Raw genomic sequence first — 17,705 nt, 5'->3', positions numbered from 1 at the left:
CAGAGTGACAATTAGAATTGGCATAGCTGGTCATGGTTACTGTGAATTTTGCATGCTCAGGAATATTTTGTCAGATTAAGTTTCTAAACATGAGGAAGCATACCCTACTGGACCATTCCATTGGTCCTAAAACTTACCTGAGGCCACCTGAGTAGTAAACAGCAAAATAAGAATTTGAGCCTTGGCTCTTTACCACAGCAAGTCCTAGAGAATTGGCAGAGGTAGCTAAAATTTAAGTGATTTATTTATTTATTTGCCCAGCATCATATAGCAAATATTAAAAAGCCCAAGTCTTTCTGACTCAAGTCCAGCATCCTCTCTTCCTCTTGAAGACAACCGTACGTTTGATTTGTATTTGTTGTTATTGTTCAGTCACGTCTAACTCTTTGTCGTTCCATTTGGTGTTTTCTTGACAAAGATCCTAGAGTGATTTGCCATTTCCTTCTCTCACTCATTTTGCAGATGAAGGAACTTAGACAGAAAGGGTTAAGTGATTTGCCCAGGATCACACAACTAGTATATAAAGTCAGATTTGAACTTGGGAAGATGAATCTTCCTGACTCCAGGACGAGTATTGTATCCACTGTGCTACATAGCTATCCAGCTAGGTGATTTGTATATGTCTTGTATATACCTAAATATAGATATACACGTGTTTCCCCCATTTGGATAGAAGTTCTTTGAAGGCAGAAACAATTTCATTGTTTGTCTTTGTATCCCTAACCCTTAGCACAGGGCCTGACACATACGTAATCAGTGGTTTATTGATTGATTTATACAACAGGCTGCCTCTGCTTAGACCTCATAAATCCTGAATAGCCAACCTATGATGCCTGCTCCCCCACTCTACTGCTTACATTTCAAATCAAGTCAACAAATATTTATTACTTAGGTAAATTCTTGCTAAAAATTAAAAAACTAGTAAGGACTGGCAAGCACAATTTCCACCCCCTGGTACTTGTTTTCCCTGTACCTATATAAAATAAGGGCCTTTTCCTGATGATGGCCCTTCGAATATTGAAAACAGCCTTCATGGTTCATCCTAAAATTTCTCTTATCCAAGTTAAACATCTGTTGTTCTTTCAAATAATCCTTGTAAGACATGGTTTTGAATTTCTTCTCCAGCTTGCAGATATCTTTTCTAAAATGCAGTGCTCAGGACCGAACTTAGTGCTTTAGATGTGGTCTAATGAACACACAGTAATGTTAAGGATTGTTATTTCCCTTTTCCTGGATACTGATTTTAATGATGAAATTGAATTAAGATTAAGTTAGCTTTGGGGTCCTGCCACATCACACTGCTGTCTTATAAGAAGTGTAACGATTGGAATAACGCCACCTGCTGGATACTTACTGTAGAAGAGTTCTGCCCATGAAAGGAAGGTCTTTGAGGGCAAGACCAGGAGTCTTTTCTTCAGGAGTCAGGAAGTGACGCGGACTAGTGGGAGGAGGAAGGAAGAGACTGGCGCTCAGTCTCGCGCTCTTTCCTCTGGACTCTGGTGGAGAGCGGAGCTAGAAATGTGCTCTCCCTTTAATAGATAGGAATCTAGGCCTTTTTCTCTCTCTTTACCAAATTCTTATTCTCCTTAATAAATGCTTAAAAGTCTAACTCTTGCTAAAGTTTATAATTTATTGGCGACCACTCATTAGATATTTTAGACAGACAAGCTAGAATTTTAGCCCTTAACAGATGGCTGACCACGAAGAGGAAAGCTAACCCTTAGTCTTCTTCTGATCTTCTGGTTGGGTAAGAAATTTCCCCTCCCTCTCCCTTTAACTGCTAAGTACTGGTGTACTGGCTGTGTTTTCCTTTAAATTTTTTCAAATGGACCTTTTAAACTCCCTAATTATCCTATTTTTGATTTTAGTCTGTTTAACCAGACAAATGGGAGATAAGATCATGTTAATGCTTTGTTTTTGTGGATTTTCTATTTTTCTTTTTATTTTTGTTAAAAGAGCCAGCAACTTACTCACACAAGGAAATATCTCTCCCTCTCCCAACCATGCTTTTTCAGAGAAACCTGAAGAGATTCCCGCAGCTTTTCCCAGTTCTAACAGTAATTGTTGCTTTAATTTTGCATGCCTGGAGGCAATGACCCACCCTCTAGAAGCTTTTAATCCCCTAGCACCTGGAGGCAAAGTGGGGGAAGAGGAATCCAGGCCTGAGTTCAAAATCAAGTCGGATTCAAATTGTGCTGGTCCCTCCCCTCCTCCCCAGACCCCACCCTCTACTCCTCCCATGGCCAAGCCCATTGCTTCCCCTGCCTGGGAAGTCCAGAGAACTGATGCGCATGCTCAACTTTCTCTAACTACATTTGCAGCTTCAGGCTCAGCCCTTTCCCAGCCTGGCTGTGCTTCTGAGACAACCTTAGAAAGCCCTTTAAATTCCAGATATGCTTGTTTTGTTCATAATTTTGCTAACCTGCTTTTGTCTTTAATTAGTAATCTTATAAAGCATTTGTATGGTGAAAACACTGACAGACAATATAGAGGGGTTAAAGAAGAAAACCTTAAGCTGAATGAGAATGACAATCATCACCATAGTTCAAGACTCCGCTTCTTTTGCCATGGAAGTATATATATTTTACAGAAATGTAGAAGTAAACAGCAAGGTATTGATATGAGTATTGGGGATTTTAGATATCGGAATCAAAAGTGTTCTGAATTCACTCAGAGTAATAGTATCAGTTCAGAGGTTACATAGGATTTCTGTGCTATTATATATACATTTTGAAATTAATGGTATGGGTTTATTTTCATAGAGATTTTCATGCTTTGAGATTGTGTCATACTTAGTTTTTAAAACAAGGAGAATATTTGTAAAAGCTTTTTATAGTCATGTGATCAAGTTTATATTTTATAATACTCTTATTAATATTAAATTCATGCTCATTTAGATTTCCTTAGTTTGAATTTCACTGTTTTTTTATTGTTCCATGTGTATTTTCTTCTATTCATTTATCTAATTAAAAAAAAATTGAGAGATGGTTTTGATTTCATAATACAATGTTAATTCTAGGAGTATTGTGCTCCCATATTCTGAGTTGTTTGTTTTTGTTATTTTTTCTCAACTGATTATTTGATCAAACTCTTTAAAGCATTTCCCTAGCAAATTGTTTGCCATGGCAAGTGTAAATTGATTCTAGAAGTATTATTTTTGATAAGCATATTCCAAAAAAAAAAAAAAAAGAGGGGAACATTTGTAAAAGTTGTCTTTGAGATTGTGTTGTGCTTTAACTTGTATTTAAATATGTTCAGATTTTTCACAAAAGTAATTGTATACTAAGTAAAAAAAAGGGTATTATTTGAAATTGTTGCATAATTATATATTATATTTTGAGTCAAGATGTATTCACATTTTTTGCAATCATTTATTATCCTCAATTTTAAATCCATATGAGACTTGGATTATGGGAACTTATCATTCAAGACATTAATTGCCTTTATTCTGAGTTATCAGATGCCAGTTGGCCAAGGTGCCATCCAATCACAAGAGGAATACATGCAAGAGCAGACACTGAACTGTCACATGAGGGGAGACATGCATGAAGTCAAGGTATGGCTGAGAGAACGGCTTTTGACAAATGTTGAGGTTGGATTCTCTTGGTTTAATATTTTATTTTATTTTTCCCCACAATATTGTACAGATGGCTGGAAGTATTCATCCCACCCATCTCACTTCTACACCTGGCTTCTATGCTCCCTCCTATATGCCTGATGCCATGGACATCTTAATCCCATGGATCTGATTAAGTCTGACTCAGTTTCTTCCAATATGTTCGGTGGCATGGACATATATTCCATCCACCTATTTTAAGCCTGGCATACTGTATGGGCAGTACATATTGCTCAAGTGTGGGAATGCTCATATCCCATCATTTCTCTGTTCTTTTATGGTAACCCCCATAATTATCTCAGGTGTCATGATAAATACAGTGTTGAATTTGGCCTTGACACCTGTTACCAATTATATTAGATTTTTAAAATTTCTCATAATGGCATGAGGATGATTAGGCAGATGATGCAAAAAGTGATAAAACAAAGATAAAAATTATTTTTATTAATTAATATTGCAGCAATTGTCTTCTCAATTACCTTCCATAAGGGGGGGACTATAGTAATATTATAATTTTAAAGAATGTTTCAATTTTTGTTTTATTATATGTTTCATGTGTAACAACTAAGATTCTGAATTCCCTTAGACATGTTTTTGAGAACTTTCATTGTTTGATTTGATTATTGACAAAGCTATTTTAAAGGTGTGTTAAGCTCAATTTTGTAGGAAATTTTCCTGGCTGATTACCAGCATCCACACATCAACCCCTGAAAAGACTTCCATTCCACGACTACACCTAGAGGACATCTGAGAAAAGACTTTCAGAGACTTTAAATGAACAGTTTTGATTTGTTGTTTTTGTTGTTTTTTTTTCTCTTTCTGTTATAATATACACCATCTGTAACATGTATTCTCTGCAGAGGCTCTCCCTTTGCAAGACTAATGTCAAAGCGTCGGTTCATGAGGACAAAAAAAAAAAAATCGCCCCTCTGAACAAAACTTTCCTCTCTTCCTTTTCTATATTGTTGTTCACATATTATTAGTTAGCAATAGTTATTATATTGTTTTTACTGTTCCGTCAAGGAAACATTTTGTTTCTTGAGGAACAACAGGGGGGACTGTAACGATTGGAATAACGCCACCTGCTGGATACTTACTGTAGAAGAGTTCTGCCCATGAAAGGAAGGTCTTTGAGGGCAAGACCAGGAGTCTTTTCTTCAGGAGTCAGGAAGTGACGCGGACTAGTGGGAGGAGGAAGGAAGAGACTGGCGCTCAGTCTCGCGCTCTTTCCTCTGGACTCTGGTGGAGAGCGGAGCTAGAAATGTGCTCTCCCTTTAATAGATAGGAATCTAGGCCTTTTTCTCTCTCTTTACCAAATTCTTATTCTCCTTAATAAATGCTTAAAAGTCTAACTCTTGCTAAAGTTTATAATTTATTGGCGACCACTCATTAGATATTTTAGACAGACAAGCTAGAATTTTAGCCCTTAACAGAAGCTTGAAGTTAAATAAGCTCTTTTTAAATAGGGTCTAGGAGCGACTCACCTTTCTACTGTCTGTAGTGAATCATGTAACAGAGAGTCAACAGTATATTTCTCCTTAGGAACTAAAGACTTATGCAGGAAATCTTTGAAATGTTACTGTAGCTAGGACAAAGTCAGTGGTATGTCAGTTGCTTACTATTTACTTATAAAACCCTGGTGAAAAATAATTTGTTAAGTGCAGCTATCTATATGAGCCTTCGTTACAAGCAAACCTTATATTCTCAAAGTGTTTTGGACAATGAACCACAGAAAGAGGTGAATTTGTAATATATTTTTAATAGTTTGTAACCCAAATTCCAGATTTTTTAAGGCCTCCCAGCCATATGTCTATCCAAGGGACATGGTCTTTTGGAATAGGTTTCAAGAGAAAAGAAGTATTTAAAATAAATAAAAAGGGAAAAAAAGTCCCTTGAATATAAAATATTTTCTCCACATGCATTCATAGCTATTTATATTCTATAAATTATTCCTTCCTTGTAACTCCTGATTTAAATGATAAGGCCATATTCTACTGCTACTTTCTTGGGAATTAACAGAAATGTAAATGAATGTTAATTAACAATAACCAGTGATATACATATTAAAAGAAGGAGTGTGCACTGTTTTAGACTTATATCCCTTTGTAACCTGACCTGAGTGTTTTGGAATGCTCTAAAAGGAAAGAAACATCTGGTGATTTAGCCTTGGCAAGACTCAAATATACTCTCTCAGAATGATGATGTACATAGATTTTAGCTCTTCATGGTTGTACTTTGGGATCACTAGTTGGAGTATAGAAAGAATGCTGGGCTTGGAATCAGGAAGATTCATTTCCCTGAGTTCCAGTCTGGCTTCAGATACTTACTAGTTATGTGACCCTGTTTGCCTCAGTTTCCTCATCTGTAACATGGCCTGGAGAAGGAAATGGCAAGCCATTTCTTTGCCAAGAAAACCCCAAATGGGAGGTTTTTACAAAGAGCTGAACATGTCTAAAACAACTGAACAGCAAAAAGTTGTACATTCACCTGTCATGAAATGTTGGGAGGAGACCTCCTTAACTCCTTTGTTATCGAAGCTAATAGAGTCAGTTTGAGTATCTCTCTAAAAGCTTTCTTGGAGAATGGGAAGGGCAATGCACTCAGAGTCAGAGGATTCGATGCAGGCTCTGATATTCCTATCTGACTGACTGCTTTACAGTGCCTCTCACAGGAGTGACATATAGGAGGGAGAGGAGAATACACTGTGAAAACTTCAAAATGCTACAGAAATGTGATATAATAAATTTATCAAGGGTTATAAGGTCAGATCTCCAGTTCTTTACAGGAGTAGGGCCTCTGGTATTTGCTGTGCACAAATTCCATTTAAAATTAATTTTTGTGTTTGCTTTAATAAGTAAAATAAGAATTAATATTTAATAAGAAAGTAGTTGTTATTTTTATTAGTATGGGCTACTCCCTTCACTATTCTAGATCATAACTCTCCATGTCTTCTGGTCCCATGTGATTTTTATCCATGTTTTCCCATATGTCATCTGTAATGAATCCAATCAATGCATTTGAAGCTTTCCTTTAATCTTTTTGTATCAGTGCTTTGCATAGTAGGCACTTGATACATGTTCATTGAATTTAGTGAACTTTTGAGGATACACTCAAGGTATTAATAGATATACAAATATTTATCACGTGTATGTTTAAAAGGCAATTTTAGCTTTTTATGGCAAAAGATACAACACACTAAATTAAGACTAGCTTTCAAACAAGTTAAATATAGTCTTTGAATACAGGATCTTAAAGCACTTGGTTTTAGTATTTATATCAGTTGAATAAACCTGGTAGACACCTATAAAGTACTGCAAAGCTAAATCAGTGGGGTATTATAAAGAGATTTCAATGGGGGTATTTAGCCAGTTTTTCATGATATCTTCATGGACAAAATGGCCAAATGTTTGCTGTTATCATTTTGTTTATTGTTTAGTCGTGTTTAACTCTTTGTGACCACTTTTGGGATTTTCTTGACAAAGATACTAGAGTATCTTGCCATTCCCTTCTCCAGCTCATTTTACAGATGAGGAAACCGAGGCAAACAGGGTGCAGTGCTTGCCCAGGGTCACACAGCTACTATGTGTCTGAGACCAGATTTGAAACTCAGGTCTCCCTGAATTCCAGGCCTGGCACTCTATCCATTGCACCACCTAGTTGCTGTTAATATCAGGTTAATTGAGTTCTGGTTACCTAAATGCTATTTTAAAATTCTTCAAAGTCACAGAGAGATCCTTCATTTCAGTTGGCCACAGTGAGTAGCTTTAATTTATATATTTAAGCATATGTTCTGTGTGTCCCTCTATATGTGTGTTTTATATATGCTGACAAAGCTAGAGATTATAGATAAATGTGTTAAATATCCCATTAGAAGACAAGATCCATGAAGGCAAGGGCTGTTTTGCCTTTGTGTGTCTTAAATTTCAGTGTCACCTATAACCAATGGCATCTGGGAGACCTCATCATTTATAGGAAGTGTACTGTCTCCATTTGCCCTCTGCACAGGATATCCTCAATGACAGTGGTTAACCTCTTTAGAAAGCATGTATCTCCTTGTTTATGCCTCCCATGATATTGGTAATCAGAGGATTATTGAATGAAATTCTCCTTGTTCTTACATTTATTTAGGAATTTTTTGTGATCTTAACATTGTTGAAGTGGAGCCTTGAAGGCTGCCTGTTGTTCTCCGAGTCAAATGCTATTTTGTAACTGAGAGACAATAAACTCAGTGGAGTCTGATGATATGCTTACAAAATTTTAGATCATACAAAGCTGAAAGGATGACTAGTATTTTAGATGACACAATGAGGATATAAAAAGATAAAAGAATGAAATTTAATAGGGATTATTATAAAGCTCTACACACTGGTTAAAAATCAACTGCATAAGTATAAGGTGAGGAGAAATCTGACTTAATAACAAAGCATAAGAAAAATAATGATATTAACTTATTTGTATAGAAATTTATGGTTTACAAAATTCTTTTTTCATAATAGCTATTGTCAAGATAATGGAATGTGATAGATGAGATTTGGCAGATACTCAGGAGCCCACCTGAGTGGATTACTGGCTGATTTGACTGGATTAGTAGTTGACTAGATTCTAAGCACATCTGGCTGGTACTTGAGAGTACTTAAGAAAGCATGGTTCTCAGAATCTAAAAAAAAAAACTTTGAACTTCCAGCCCTATCAACCAACCAGCTTGAAGAACCTCCCCATTCTGGGAGGGGACAGGAAGGAGGAAAGGGGAGCCTGTGCGAGGAGCTCTGTCTTTTTTTGGTTCCTGACTTGGTGGTGATGGCAGGAAAAGACAGAGAGGAGCTGAGGAAAGATAGGATTGCGAGGTTGTAAGAATTCTGTTCTCAATCTTTCTCTTTCTATATTTCAATAAACCCTTAAAAGTCTAAACTCATTTTATCAGTGATTTTAGTCAGTTTCCCCCCAAACTGGGGGAACAGATTAGAACCCACATTGAGATTTTTAAATTACACGCTATATAAGTTGAATATCATAGTTTCCGTTATACAGGTGGGGAAACTAAGGCACAGAAAGGTTAAGTAACTCGTTCAAGTTGACACAGTCTATATGTCACAGCTGGGAGTGGAGCTCAGATCACCTGATTCTTAAGTTTAGCATTCGTTCTGCTATTCTATGTTGCCTCTTTAAAAAAACCATAAAGCTTTTACTTGGTTACATATTCAATATTAATGTAATATGGCTGCCCAAAAATCTAATATGTTTATGGACTATTTTAACTACTAGTATGAGCAGAGAATTGGGACAATAACCACTAAAAAAGACAAACCAAAGCAGAAAAGAGTGACATTTTATTTATTTATGTATGTATTTATGTATTTGTTTGTTTGTGTATTTAATTATTTATTTGGGGGGCAATGAGAGTTAAGTGACTTGCCCAGGGTCACACAGCTAGTATCAAGTGTCTGAGCTTGGATTTGAACTCAGGTCCTCCTAAATCCAGGGCCAGTGCTTTATCCACTGTGCCACCTAGTTGTCCCAAGAGTGACATTTTAACTTGAAAACTATTTAAGGGTGGATGACACTGGCTTCACTGGCATAGAAGCAGAAATATTTGTGGCCCTCTCATTTCCTATATGCCAATAGGGCACCTTAGAAAAATCTTAGTTGAGTTTGCTGGTCCAAATTTGAAAAGGCTTCTCCGCCCGCCGCTGCCCAAAAACAATTTCAAGCACAAGGGAGTATATATGTTCTAGCCAAATTGAAATGCAAGCAGTGACATCAGTGCCCAGACACTGTTGTCATTCCCCAGATGATGTGTTTGGGACACTGACAGCAGTGGCTGGTTGCTGACGTAATTGGCTACATTTCTGACACTGACAGTAACATATACAAAGCTTAACTTTGCTTTGACAACTCCTATAGCCCAAACTATTGTAATGGCTTACATGTCACATGCCTTTTCTCCTTGCCCTAGATGTAGAGGGGTGGGGGGTGCTATTGGTGGTAGCAATAAAACCAAACCAAAAACTGCACTGAAGGACCAAAACCCCTCTTTAAGCACAGAGTTCCTATTATGACTGATGTTTCAGGATTTTGTTGTTGTTTTGGTGTTTTGTTTTTTTTAATTACCATGATACTCTGCCCTTTTCACTGTGGCCACCCCCATTATTTTCTCTGCAAACTGCTGTGACAGACTGGCAGCTTGCTTTATAGGTGTTTTCACAGAGCCTCGGGGTGTCAGAATGCTCAGGAGAAGAGCTATATACACACAGGAAACAAACTAGGTAGACAGGGGGACAGAGGAGTGGGAGGAAGTGTGTGCTTTAGTCAAAATCAATATCAATATAAGAACTTATTCCTTAGAAATGTCCTCATGTTTATTTTTTGTTTGGAGCTTCTGCAGTGGGTGCCTGCTGTATTTCTGTGCCTTCTTATTTTAGTTGAATAGCCTTGTACATTTAGCTGAGGAAAGGGTTACTTGTAGCAAAGGAGAGTGCTTGAGAATTCTTAGAGGATTTTCCTGAGTTGTGATGTTTGGGTGAACATACAGTAGGTTTGGGTCTGAGGGAAGAGAGGACAAAAGAAAAGGGTAGGGCGTGTGTGTGTGTGTGTGTGTGTGTGTGTGTGTGTGTGTGTGTGTGTGAGAGAGAGAGAGAGAGAGAGAGAGAGAGAGAGAGAGAGGAAGGAGAGAGAGAGAGAGGAAGGAGAGAGAGAGAGAGAGAGAGGAAGGAGAGAGAGAGAGAGAGAGAGAGGAAGGAGAGAGAGAGAGAGAGAGAGAGAGAGAGAGAGAGAGAGAGAGAGAGAGAGAGAGAGAGAGAGAGAGAGAGAGAGAGAGAGAGAGAGAGAAGCTGTGAAATTGTTTCCTCCTGTGGTTATGACATCGACAGTCTCCAATGCAGGGCTTAGTTAGAAGAGCATGTGTAAGCTACTCCCATCAGTTAGACTTCTGGGAAAGGCAGAAACAGAAAGAACAGAAATATCAGACACATTTGACTCAAGTGAGTGAGACTGTGTTTTGAACTTGGAATGATGCACACCAAACTGGATCTGAAATACAGAAGGATGAGTGGTTAAGGACCCCTGGTTTTGGTTTCAAGAGCAAAGCCTGTTTATGTCTGTTGCATTGGTAAGATCTTTTTCTTTTTCTTTTTTTCAAATCTGAAAGCTTCCAACAGAGATCAAGGGAAGGAACATTTTCGTTGGGATTTACAGATTCCCTTCTCTCTGCCTTGTCTGGTTTGATATTCCAGTGTCGTAAAATGAACATACTGGAAAAAGATAAACTGTCTAGAATCTTTCCTGTGTATGTGTGTGTGGGGGGAGACAGAGACAGAGACAGAGAGAGAGAGAGAGAGAGAGAGAGTGTAATTTGAAAAGCATGGCATACAAAATAAGTATTTTTGCAAACTAAAATGTGCGTTCAGCTAGTCTGAAGATATGAGGCCCTGGATGTGTTATCTGTTTCTACGACACCACCAGTTTCCTGCCACATTGCTTGCTGATTTCTGTTGATGGCAGTTGATAATTGGTAGCCACAGTCTGCGGTCTGAGCCACAGCGTTTGAGTCTAGCACCTGGGTTGGGCCCTGCTGATACAGTAGAAAGAGGGAGAAAAGAGGGAGTAAGAGTCAGTCTCTCTCTCTCTCTCTCTCTCTCTCTCTCTCTCTCTCTCTCTCTCTCTCTCTCTCTCTCTCTCTCACACACACACACACACACACACACACACACACACTCACACACTCACACACTCACACACACATACACCCCCCCCCCCCCAAGCTGACTATAATTGTGCAACTCTGAGCTGCTTGAAGAGGATATTGCCTCACTGCCTAGAAGCTCAAGCTGAGGAGAGATGCTTTAAGCTTGGGGACTGCGCCGAGGTTGGGATCCCTCTACAGGATTATGTCCAGTGATCACCTTAACACCACCGCACTGAAGGATGCCCAGTTTAAAGATCTATTATTGAAAAAAGGTACCTTTCTAAAAGAATGCTGATGAGTCTTTGTTTGCTCTTTGAGTTCTATCTGAGAACAGACTTCAGCAAAGTGAGAACTGGATAGCATTTGAGAGGCGCTTTGTACGCTGGAGGGGGCTGCCGTGTCTGTGAGCCTATTTGTATAAGAAACTTTCTCTTTAGGAAGGTTTATTTCAGGCATTTCCATTCTCCCCAGAGTCTGTTATTGATCATTTTTGGAGGCATTATCCATCGAAAAACACAGTGTTTGTTTGTTTTTCATAACATTGAGTCCTTGAGCTCCCAAACTCCTAGAAAATTATATTACTCACTACCACACATGTATTTTTTTCACTCTGTGTTTTTGAGCACAGCTTTTAGTAGGAGAGATGTATTTCTGAGAGATGTGGGTGGGGATTTGAGGTACCTCTCAGGTTCAGTGTAGTTAATTGTAGAAATGACATGAGAAAACTATAACCAAGGAGAGGCAGTGGAATGGAGACAAAGAGGGGGAAAGGGAAGTTGGGGGAAACTATTGCTGTTAATAAATATTACTTGTACTATATTTTCTCCTGGAAACATTGCTTAATTAATAACAATAAGATATTTTTAATGATCCCTATAATAAGTGATGCTGGTGATGAATTAAGTGTTTGATAATGTTCTGTAGGTGCATATATTTTAAAAGGCTTTGTGGGTTACTCCAGCAGTTTCCAGTACTGTTCTATGAGTTCTATCTTGGTCGGCTATGATGGTTTCTTTTTATTTGCATCTCCTTCAGAAGATATCTTGAAACTCTTGATCCTCAAATAGTTGCCCAAAAGTTTGCCCTTTGGAAGAAATACTTAGATTTTGGCAACTTTGATACTGCATTTGTAAGAGTGACACATAATTCCAGCAATGTATGCATTCTAGGAAATCCACAATCAATACTACTGGCAATGCATAATGACCTTTTGCTAGAGTCTTTCTTGGTATCTAATCTAGAAAACTATACTTTAATTAGATTCAAATAAATAAATATCATCTCAACTCCAACTCTGGATACCAGAGTTATTTTTGGTACATCACTCAAGTCACTTCTCCCATTTGTAAAAAGAGAAAATTGCTGCATTTGTAGTTTATTGTGTAAAGTCAGACAGTCAATTAAAAAGCATGATTAAGCACCTCCTATTATCAGGTACACACTAGTTGCCAAAGATACAAAGAAAAATAACAAAACATTTCCTGCTTTTAAGAAGCTTACATTCATTCAAGGGAGAAAAATACATAATTAAGCATAAATAAGATATATACAAAATGAAAACAATATAATTTTTGGACTGGAGGCACTAGAATCTAGAGCAAAGTGAAGAATCAAGAAAGGCCTCATATAATAGTTGGCTCTTGAGCTGAGTTTTAAAGCAAACTGCACTCTAAGAAGTAGATGCAGGGAAGGAAGCATGATGTTGGAAGATGAAGTGTGTATATGAGGAATAGCAAGAAGTTATCTGGCTAGACTCTAGAGTGCAGTAATGGGAGTAATATATAATAGGATTGGAAAGGGAGGTTGGGTCTAGGTTGTGAAGGACTTGAAAAGTAAAACTGAAGAGTTTATATGTTCTAAAAGCAACAGGGAGCCATTGGCGTTTATTGAGTAGGGGACTGATGTGGTCAGATCAACACTTTAGGAAGATTACCTTGGCAGTTTGTATAAAATGGATTAAAGTGGGAACAGCCTTGTTGGAGGCTATTATAAAAGCTTGGGTCCTTATGAGTAGAAAAAAGGGGAACAGGTACAAGCTATGTTTGGGAGAGAGATACTGTATGTGCAGGATAAAGGGAGCATGAGGAATCAAGAATAATGCCAAAGTTGAGAAACTGGGTGGTACCCTCAACCAAAACAGGGAAATTTGGAAGAAAGATAGATTTGAGGGAAGGATGAATTCTGTTTTTGGGATGTTGAATTTGAGATGCTCATTATACATCCTAGATTAAAAAAAGTAATATATTACTTATAACACCAGTACTGGATAAACCCCTTCCTTAATATATTGTGTTAAATTTGGGGCTCCATACTTGAAAGATGTGGACATATTGGCAAGATTTTTGCAGCCAAATTCTCATTTTCCTCTACTATAGTTTCTTAAGTGCTTATCTAATAATAATGCTATGTTAGGCATTATACAAAACAGGTTAACAGAATATAGTCCTGCCTTCTAGGAGTTAACAGATAAAAAGGGAGATATTATCTGCTAAAACTATGTTTAAATATTCCTAAGATATGCTTTATACCCCTAACCCTGAAAAGTCTTGTTCTTTGACCTTTACATCATGAACAATTTATATAACAAACTGATTTTCCCCTACCATATACTTTTTTATGCATTTCTCTCATTCTCATTAAAAGTCCTCCTTAATGTTGTATGTTTTTTTAACTTACTAAAAGTTTACAAACTTGCTTTAATGCACTATGCAGAGATTGAAACATATCCTTTCTCCTCCCCTACATCAATAGCATAATTCAAGAGAAATCACTGGTCTTAGTCCTCAGGAGCCCTTTACACTGCTTACAATTAGGAGAGAATAGATACTATATTTAAGTAACATATGGGAAGTAACCATAAGGGAAGCATAAAATTAGCTCCTCATCACTCTCACTCCTACTCCTATGACTATAGTGAGACCCCCTGTATCCTGAAATTCCATCTCCTTTATAAGCTGTCCATGTCTGGGATGCGCTCTTTCTTTATATCCACTTCTTAGAATCCTCATCTTCCTTCAAGGCCCAATTTAGACATCACCTTCTCTGAGATGCCTTCCCTGATTGTTGCTCTCTCCCTCTCCCTCTCCAATTTTTCTTATGTTGTATCTGTGTCCTTGTTACTTTCTCACTCCATCCATGCCTTCCTAGAGAGCACGAACTATTTCCTTTTTGTCTCTGAATCTCCATCACCTAAAACAATATCTTGCTCATAGGTGTTCAGTCATTTGCTCATTAAATTGAATTGCATTTAACTGCACTAAATTTAAGGGAGTGATTTTGAAGGGGGGATTCTTAAGTGTTCTCTTATTAGTTTGATAAGGCTTCACAGAGGAGAAGAAACATGTACAATAGTAAAAGTGTAATTTTTAGCCTTCTATGAAAAGCGATGGGGAAAATGGGGTGCTGATCATTATACATGAGAGACTAAGGGCAAGGTGTTTCAGTGGTGCTCAGAGATCATCAGCTCTCTTGAATGTCAGGGCTATTTTTCAGGGATAATATCTTGATACCAGGTCTTCCCCAAACTGACAACTGTGTTGGAAATCAGCCATGGCCTCCCTGTCTTGCAGGGTCTATAAAGACATGTAATATTTGTGGATTTAAAAATAATTAGAAGGTTGGGGAAAGAACACTTTATGTGGCCTTATACAGAGAAATTAAAAGAACTGAAATCACTGAAAATGAAGGAGGGAAAGCTGTGGGTAGATTGATTCATGGTCCTCAGGTCTATGAAGAGAGACAGTTATTGTCCATGCTTCAGAGAAGGAACAAGAGGAAATGTGTTGATCACCTTCCCCCTTGGAACTCGGAGAGCAATAATCTCCATGACTCGTCCCCTTTTAGCTTCATGAAGTCAGGTACAGGTATTATTTCAACTTTCCATCTCCCCTAGTGCTCAGTTCACAGTAAGTATCCCCCCCCCCCATTTTACTTTTTATTTCATTTAAAAGCATTTATTTTCTCTCCCCCACATAACCCCAATTTAAAAGGAAAACAAACCCGTTGCACAAACACACATAATCTAGCAAAACAAATTCACACAAAATTTTTTTTGGAATGAATGTTGGATGTAAGACAAATATAAGGAAAAACTTACTGAAAGGGAGAGTTACTTCACATTAAGATGACTCCTTAGGGAAAACAAAGTTCTAATTCTCCTAAACCCATTCCTCTGGGACTTTTTAATGCAGTCCTGGCTATAAGCTAAAGGACAGACTAACTAATGTCTCAGCTCCTCTTCTATCCCCATAATTCTCTTTGGAGGACTGCCCACGTCTAAATGCAAAGATGTCACCAGCATCACTGTTTTGCTGTAATAAATTAGTTCGTTGTGCTACCTTACTCTAAATTTGAGCCCAGGTATATTTTTAACTTCCTAACACTTTTATACCAATGAGTCATTTATGATAGAATCATGAACCACAACCCTTTAAATTGAGGGGGAGTGTGAAACGCTCACTTTAGCCTTAGACTCTTTTCTGGGTGGCCTGCCTCTAGACATTTCCTTGTTGACGTCATTAGCTAATAGAATTGCTACCTGAAGAAAACTGACAAGTAGGCTGTATTCAGAATTAATATCAGACACATGGGATTTTGAAAATGAGTCAATAATGAAACATTTCTTTTTTTCACTGTCCCTACTATTCTTGGCTTGTCTCCCCCCCCACCCCCCAGTTATTCTGCATTCATTCTCTTTTTCATTTTTCTTCCAAATCCAGCTCCCTCCCTTTCTGCCTACTCTGGTCTCTGTGCATTGTTGAATTGTTCCATTCATTGAATCTTGCCTTCAACAACTACTGCTCTTTCAGATCCTTCATGAAAACACATTTATTTTTTTTTTGAAGGCTCTTAATTCTTACTTGAGTGTTTCAAAGACTGGAACTAGGGAGGACTGAATGGAGGAGGTGCTATTAATAAGACTCACAGTACATGTGTTCAGCCATGGTCTCAGCTGGTATTTGTCTTACTTAGATTGTCAACTCTTTATACAAAGACTGTGTTCTGTCTTGTACATTTTTTTTTGTCACCCTAGTGCTTTGGAAGCAAAGTGTATTAAAGTCTCCAGGTTTAGGATGAATATACCTCTTCAGGGCATATCAAACCTAAATTCCTTCTGGGATTCTGGAATAGGTATCCTTGTGCTTTCCAAGAGCAGAGAAAACCTACAGCTTTCTGAACAATGAAGAGAGAGAAATAAAGTTGTGGAGAGAGTAAGCATATGCATGTGTTGGGGAAGGGAGAAGGAGGAGGTTTTTGAATTTGACAAGAAATTATTTCAGGCCAAAATTGTTATGTCAACAATAAGTGAGTATCATTGAATGGGTTGTATGTATTTTCTTTTTTAAAAAAAGTATTTTATTATTTTCCAGTTTCATGTAGAGATAGTTTTCAACATTTGTTTTTGTAAGATTTCCAATTTCAAATTTTTCTCCCTCCTTGCCCCCTCCCCTAGACAGCAGGTAATCTAATATAGGTTTGTTTATAACATATTTCTGCATTAGTCATGTTATAAGAGAAGAATCCGAACAAAAAGGAAAAACCTCAAAAAAGAAAAACAACAGCATCAAAAACAAAAGAAGTAGTATGGTTCAATCAGCATCCATATTCCATGGTTCTTTTTTTTTCTAGATTTGGAGCGCCTTTTCCATCATGAGTCCTTTGGAACTTTCTTATACTGTTGTATTGGTGAGAAGAATCTAGTCTATCACAGTCCATCAACTCATAATGTTGATGATACTGTGTACAATGTTCTTCTGTTTCTGCTCATCTCACTCGCTTATATGTATTTTCTAGCCAGATTCCTCAAAGGTCCTTGAAAAATCTTGTGGTTTACTGAATTTTAATCGATTTGACAATCATTTCTTAAGTGCCTAATGTGTGCTAGACACTAGAGCATACAAAATAAATATGGTTCCTGCCCTCAAGGAGTAGTCAAGGAATTCTCCTGGATTGAAATAGCATATATTCAGATAAGTAAATAGAAAGTAATTTGGGAGTTGGGAGTGAAATTTAATAATCTCAAGATTGAAATTGTTTTTCTCAATTTCAGGGCTAGACTTACTGAAGAATATGTTTGCAGAATTTTATGAGAAACATGTTTTTAGAAATGGAACTGAGTTTTCATAGATTGTTATATGGTATCCTCATAGACAAAAGTAGTTGCCTCCTAATTGTTTGCTACACTTTGTGTTTCCTCCTGTTCTCCAATCCATCCTTCACACAACTGCCAAAGTGCTACTCCCAAAGCATAGTTATGACAGTGTCACTTCCCTTCTCAGTAACTGCAGTGACTGCCTATTGCCTTTAGAATCAAATATAAATGTCTATGTTCAGGCATTTATAGTCCTTTACAATTCGGCTCCAAACTGGCTTTCCAACCTAATTATACATTGCTCTCCATTGTGTACT

At 37.6% G+C, this 17,705-nt stretch overlaps 1 protein-coding gene across 18 annotated transcripts in view; it reads left to right on the top strand.

Moving 5' to 3' along the window:
- LDLRAD4 (low density lipoprotein receptor class A domain containing 4) overlaps nt 1–17,705 on the top strand; it is a 638,510-nt gene that overhangs the window by 572,923 nt on the left and 47,882 nt on the right. The window contains exon 1 of one of the 18 annotated variants that reach the window (XM_044002978.1): nt 10,468–10,721. The exons of 16 other annotated variants lie outside the window; for them this stretch is intronic. Coding sequence is in view for 1 of the 2 variants with exons in the window: in XM_044002960.1 (XP_043858895.1) it covers nt 11,500–11,569 (70 nt within the window). In the remaining variant the exon portion in view is untranslated. Of the gene's footprint in view, nt 1–10,467; nt 10,722–11,414; nt 11,570–17,705 lie in introns of those variants that run through there. One more of the 18 variants, XM_044002960.1, reaches the window with a different exon arrangement.

The sequence above is a fragment of the Dromiciops gliroides genome, chromosome 1, assembly GCF_019393635.1.
Source record: "Dromiciops gliroides isolate mDroGli1 chromosome 1, mDroGli1.pri, whole genome shotgun sequence".
Classification (NCBI taxonomy): Eukaryota; Metazoa; Chordata; class Mammalia; order Microbiotheria; family Microbiotheriidae; genus Dromiciops; species Dromiciops gliroides.
Note: the sequence above shows the minus strand (reverse complement) of the source record. Positions and strands in the feature narration are given on the sequence as shown.